General features: G+C 37.5%; 1 protein-coding gene across 3 annotated transcripts in view; it reads left to right on the top strand.

Moving 5' to 3' along the window:
* The window catches only part of slc39a10 (solute carrier family 39 member 10), a 37,218-nt gene extending 33,498 nt beyond the window's left edge, over window positions 1-3,720 (top strand). For all 3 annotated transcript variants that reach the window (XM_041262366.1, XM_041262367.1, XM_041262368.1), the window contains exon 10: window positions 728-3,720. In XM_041262366.1, the coding sequence (XP_041118300.1) occupies window positions 728-880 (153 nt within the window). In that variant the 3' untranslated portion in view covers window positions 881-3,720. The remainder of the gene's footprint in view (window positions 1-727) is intronic.
* The last annotated feature ends 2,280 nt before the right edge of the window (window positions 3,721-6,000 follow it).

Raw genomic sequence — 6,000 nt, forward strand, 5'->3', positions numbered from 1 at the left:
CACTGAACTAAGTAAAGTATAGACAGCTTAGTATGGGGGATCAGCAAATTCATATTTCGTGCTTGGGCACCAATAGGTTGAAAAAAAAAAAAAAAAGCTAATAATAAGGGCTTTCACCCCTGAGCAGTTTCTGTTGCAGTGATTACAGAGAACTATTTCCTAGGACCCAAGGCTCAGCTGCTCAAGAAGTTTTTCATTTTAGTTATTTTCAATTTGTTTTTCTTTAAACATTTTCCTAGCATACTCTTTTTTTTATTTTCTCATGTACATTTCTTCTTAAATTGAGGGTATGGGACATTTCTCATTTTAAAGGTCTGTTTAATAACGGTGCAGTTTTCTATCGTTATACAACCCAGTATAAGTGCTGAGTTTAAAGAAAGTGTACGGTCTGTCGCTTCACATAAAGGTAATAGGGTGTACAGATTGGAGTGCCACTTGTTGTTTGCATTTCAGTGAGGAGAGGGAGTGAGGTTCCTGTCACCAGTTCTAGAACTTGCCTACTCACACAAGGACCACCTTTTGTTGGCGGCCATAAGACAGACTTCAGTTGCACACTTGTTGCTTGCAAAATAGAATAGTATCCTATCTGGGAACACACGGTTTCCAGGATGTTGACAGGGTGCTGACCAGGGTGGTCACACAAGGCAACGGAAGTCTCTCTAGTTCCAGACAACAGGAAGATGCTTGTGTGACCAGATTTGTTGTTTTCTTGTCTCCTCCCTTGCAGCTGCCAGAGATGCTTCACGGGAACAATGAGGAGCTCCAGGAGTGCCCGCTGGGCTACTTCCTCCTGCAGAACGTGGGCATGCTGGTGGGGTTCGGCATCATGCTGCTCATCGCCATCTTTGAGGATAAGATAATCCTGGACATCCAGTTTTAGCCAGTCAGTACCCCAGAGAGAGAGAGAGAGAGAGAGAGAGAGAGAGAGAGAGCAAGCGGTGTATTAGTACTTTTATTCATCTTAATGTTTGTGTCAAAGTCCATTCATGCATGAACTTGGCAATGGCAATCATTTGTATTTCAGAGAGAAAAAGCAGTGGCTTACGGTTTCATTATCGTCATTAAGTTTTTTTTTTTTTTTTTTTTTTTTTTTTTTTTTTATTATTGGCCCAACCCTACCTGAGTTATCTTAGTGTAGGCATGATTCTGAAAGAGATTTTGAGAAGATTTTTAAATCTTTTTTTTTTTTTTTTTTTAAGTTTTCAAAAGTCACCCAAGCTGTGTTGACCTGAAACAGAAAATTGTACAAAGTAAATTAGACAACATTGGTAAATATAACTCTTATGCTTCACACCCATATCCAGTTGCTCTTTAATGTTGATGCTGTCAAGTCAGCAGCTTGCACTGGTTTTACTAGCGCACGTTGGTACCTTTCCCCCTAACAAGTATCGTCAGATCTGGAAACAGTATACTGCCTGATTTTTAGTAGGCTTTTGCTGCAAAGCTTGAACATTTTCAGAGCACATTTTTACAGTTCAACACACAGGTATCGCTTTATTTGCAGCCTGTGATTGCCTGTTAAGAGTCATAGAAACCTTGGCCTTAACCTCCAATTAGAGTGTGAAACTGACTTCAACTGACTTATGTGGTTATAATATTGAGCTTTTTAGACAAGCCCTAGTCTAGTGCAGGTATCAGTCTATCTAGATCAGTGTTTCTCCCCTTTCCCATAACAATAGGACCACATTAATGAACACTTGTACATGATGATTTTTAGGCTAGTCCCGTATATGTTGTTGAATGATTGCTTACATCTTGTTTGTTTTCAGTTTGAACAGTTCTGGAATCACTGCCTAATTGCTTTGACTGTGGCACTCCATGTGACAGAAATATTGTGCAATGGGAGGAGCTTCCTGGGTGTTCAAGTCCTCACTGACCGTTGTGTTACAGTCCGGTCATTGTTTGTGCATTGTGGTATATATCCCATTGGGAACGGTGTGAAACATTTGCAGTGTTAATACAGAAGTGACATTCTCATCGCTAGTTTTAAGTAACCAGTTGACCTTGAACTGAAGTTCTTTGCTGTCATTTTCAGGAATCTGGCTTTTTGATGGCTTTTTTGGCTTTTTTTGTTAAAGTATAATTCCTAATATTTAGTGCTTTTGCTGAGTTTAAGGCTTCATTAATGAAAAATTGTATTAGTGGGGAAAAAAACACCAAAAGTAATGAGTAATGCAAACTTTTATCAAAAGAATATTATTCCTTAAAAAGCTCCCCACATGCATTTCTGCAGATAATGGGCTTGTGTCTGCACTGCAGCTTATAAAATAAAGCTACATTTGGTAGAAAGTTAGACTCTTCTGAACAGTAACCTCTCAGAATTACAAGAACATCGCACATTAAGCAGCATTTTCTAAGGAACTAAAACATACAGCATTGTGTGCATTTTTTATGGTTAAAATATGTTTTTGTCTTTTAAACACACTACAGTAGCTTTTAATCTTAAAGCATACAGTAGGTCATTCCAGTTTTTTGAGGTTTTTTTTTTTTTTCTGTAATAGCAACTGTTTTAAATGCATACACTTAGCATTGGTCAGTTCAATTTTCTAGCACTTTTTAAAATGCTAAAATAGTTTTATTGATTTTTGTTGTTGTTGTTGTTTTAGTTGTGCTGCTGATCCAATCCATACACCTGTAATTCACAGCAAAACCATGGTACTGGAGATGACTACATTACAGTTCCATGCTAGCACTCGGCTCAGTTATCATCCTCCACTTTGAGGGAATAAATGGAGTCATCAAGAAAAATACATTTTGGTGGTCTCTTACTATAGAATGAGCTTATTATGCAACTCGTTGTCATTTATACTAATGTTCTACAAAATGCCAGTGTTATGTATATAGATCACCGTCGTGCCAAATGTCAGATGCTATGTTCCCAGTGAAGTTGTAGTGTGTCAGGCAGTGGCCACAGTAGAAATCTCTTGATATGTAAGTTCTCGTTCTCTCCTGTCATTCCATTCCAGTCTGTGATACCTCACTACCAAACCATTGTCTTGTTTCCAGAATGGCTCGAGGCAGCTAGCTAGTGTCTGGTCGCTGGAGTACACAATTGTTCGTCTGTACAGTTTATCCTGTCACTGCGTGACATCTGTGTTCTTGTTTATTGGGTGTAAACCATTGTAATCGCGTTAAAGTACTGTAATTGAATGGATAGATATGCTTGTAGGAGTAGGATTCTTTTTTTCTTGTTGCTTTGGTTTTGTTGGTATTCATAAAACAAATGAATAAATACATGATTAAAAATATGCATACAAATTCGCAATACCAGATGGGTTAATACTGAACAGGCAGGTTTAGTACAATTGAGATGAAGGCCCATTCAGGAGGTACTCTATGGAGAGCTGTCTGTGTACAAATATTGAAAAAGTTGAGATGGATCAACTTAATTGCTTAGACCTATGTAGATCCATATGAAAAAAAGTAATTGCAGAGAAAGTGCATGTCAGTAGTTTGCTCTTTATTAAGGACTTAAGCGAGATTCATTTGCAACCCAGGGGCTTGTGTGACATGGATTTTAGGAGTAATTCTTGATTATATAAGACCTCAAAGGATTTTGTGTGAATAATAAATACAGATTTGACGTATAATTTAATCTATAGCCAAAACCAGTGATTTTTGATTTTACAGACCTGGCTATATAAATGTATTCACTGCCTTTGCCATTCTTGCTGATCGTCAATGTGTACGCATTCCTTATTGAATAAAGGAAAAAAATAAGTCCTGGATCTGGAATTACTGTAGCTTAATATTGTTTTATTTTTATTATTTTACATTAAAATCAACATCTTTATAGGAGCGTTCTACACCTGTGTACTTGCCCACTATAGTGCAATTTTTTACCCACCTCTCAATTTTATGTGGTTATTTAAGCTCCTTAAATTAGGATCTCTATTCCTTTTAGCAAAAATGACACTCACTGACACTGCACGTTCTAGTAAACATGATGTGGTGTGGTTCAATCAGTTAAAACCCTAGTTAAGCACCCTTTTTACATTTGTGTTTGCACTTGTGCTTTTTGCCAACCATTCCTCCCAATCCCCACTTGTGCATCTCCCCTGGAGGCAGGTGAATCTCACTACTCACCCGTGGGGCCTGGCCTCCTTGATAGTGGCTCCCAGCGACAGGGAACCCTGACTAAATCCATACAAACCACTCAGACAGTGCTCCTGCTGTTGTGGTATAAAAAAGGGTTACAGGGTTAAGTGGATAGAGGAATAATATATTTTTCTATTTTCAGTGTCAACACAGAATGTTCCCAATGTATACCAAGCCATAACATTTAGTCATGAAGACAATACACTGATGTTAAAGTGCTATTTAAAATAATAGTAACAGTAATAAAAGTAGACAATCATCTTGGTTCCCTGACAGGACTGTAGTATAGCTAGGAGTAATGGGTTATGATTTTAACCATTGCAAACTAATGGAGCAAAAACAAAAGTGCATACTGCACAGTGTGTGTTCTTGCTAGCCCTTGAATGTCTGAAAAGGGCACAAAATGTTTCTCGTATTCCTAAAATACCGCCCTACCCATGATGCCCTTTGTTTGCCATTATGGAGAGCATTACATTGATGAAGACATGGAGTATGTTCTTATTGATAACATTTAAAAAAAAATAAATAAATAAAATCAGCTCCATTGAGATGCAACAACAGTTAACAGGTCTGAAAGATAACAATTTTTTTTTAAAACTTTATTTTTCTTTATTTTTTTATTCTCAAAAGTGGTGAATGCACAAACAAACAAAAAAAATATTAGGCACCAAGTTTAAATGACATGCAAAGTTATAAAAGTGCACATAGTTTGCTTCATGTCAGGCTGTTAAGAGTTCAGCTGGCACATGAGAGCCACTCCACAGCCGATCCAGTGCTCCTCTGGCATGTCGGAGGGGGCGGTCATGGAGATGACGAAGTTGGTGGAGTGCCTGGTGGTGGACAGAGTGCCTCTCCTCTCGCTGGTCTTGTAAACGGGATAAGTAGCTTGGGCACTTGGGAATTTACAAGGCTTTAGCCACATCTGCAAAATATTTATAACAGTGTTTAATATATAACTTTCAAGCAACATTTGGTAACAGGTAATTGCATCACAAGTCAAATGTTTATTTCCTGCTGAATTTTGATGATCTAATAAATCCTACTTCTAACCTTCTCAATCCTTGTTTAACAGATACTTGCTGCTAATGCTTTATAATAAGTTGCAGTAATTGAAATGCAAATAACATATGAACACACTTTCCAATTCCATACATACAAAAGGTATTTGTTCACCTTGTCAACCTTTTATCATCATAAACCTATCATGTGATTAGATTGTAACAAGTAATACGTGGAGATGTAAGACATACCGGCCAGTTGCACCTCAAGTGACACAGGAAGATACCTTAGTGGAATGGAACAATGATGAAGGCAGTAGCCAAAACACTTGCCTCCTTGACTTTCTTATACATTTCTATGTTTAAGTTATGGATGTTCTGTTTTGATCAGACACAAAGTAGGCTGCTATTACTGTTTTCATTAAGTTTGACAAGAACCAACACATGATCTCTTGGTCGGTCTTGGGAGAAAGGTTTCCACTGGTGTGATTAATTTCTCAGGATATGATCAAAGGAAAATCATTGGCTGCTGGCTTTGCAAGTTTTTCACCTGAAGGACAATGAGCAATATCTGGATATAAGGCTTATAAGAACAGATTATCTCTACCACCCAAGCAATGCAATGATAACAGATTCCTTAGAGAATAAGCGCCTCTCTTTAAAGAATCCTTCACTTTGTTGTTACTTTTTTCTACTAAAAACATTATTTTAATTTACTTCTGCTCCTGTCAGAACCATCAAAGCAAAGCTTCTGAATAATACATTAGCTCCGGATCCAACATGAAAAATGGCAGGGCTGTCAACATTGTTTTTAAAAAAAAAAAAATAAAACTTGCAACAGAATGCATTGTAATAGTTTATTTATTTATGAGACCTAAATAATTGCTTGGGTGGCTCATAATTC

Source organism: Polyodon spathula, chromosome 10 (assembly GCF_017654505.1).
Source record: "Polyodon spathula isolate WHYD16114869_AA chromosome 10, ASM1765450v1, whole genome shotgun sequence".
NCBI lineage: Eukaryota > Metazoa > Chordata > Actinopteri > Acipenseriformes > Polyodontidae > Polyodon > Polyodon spathula.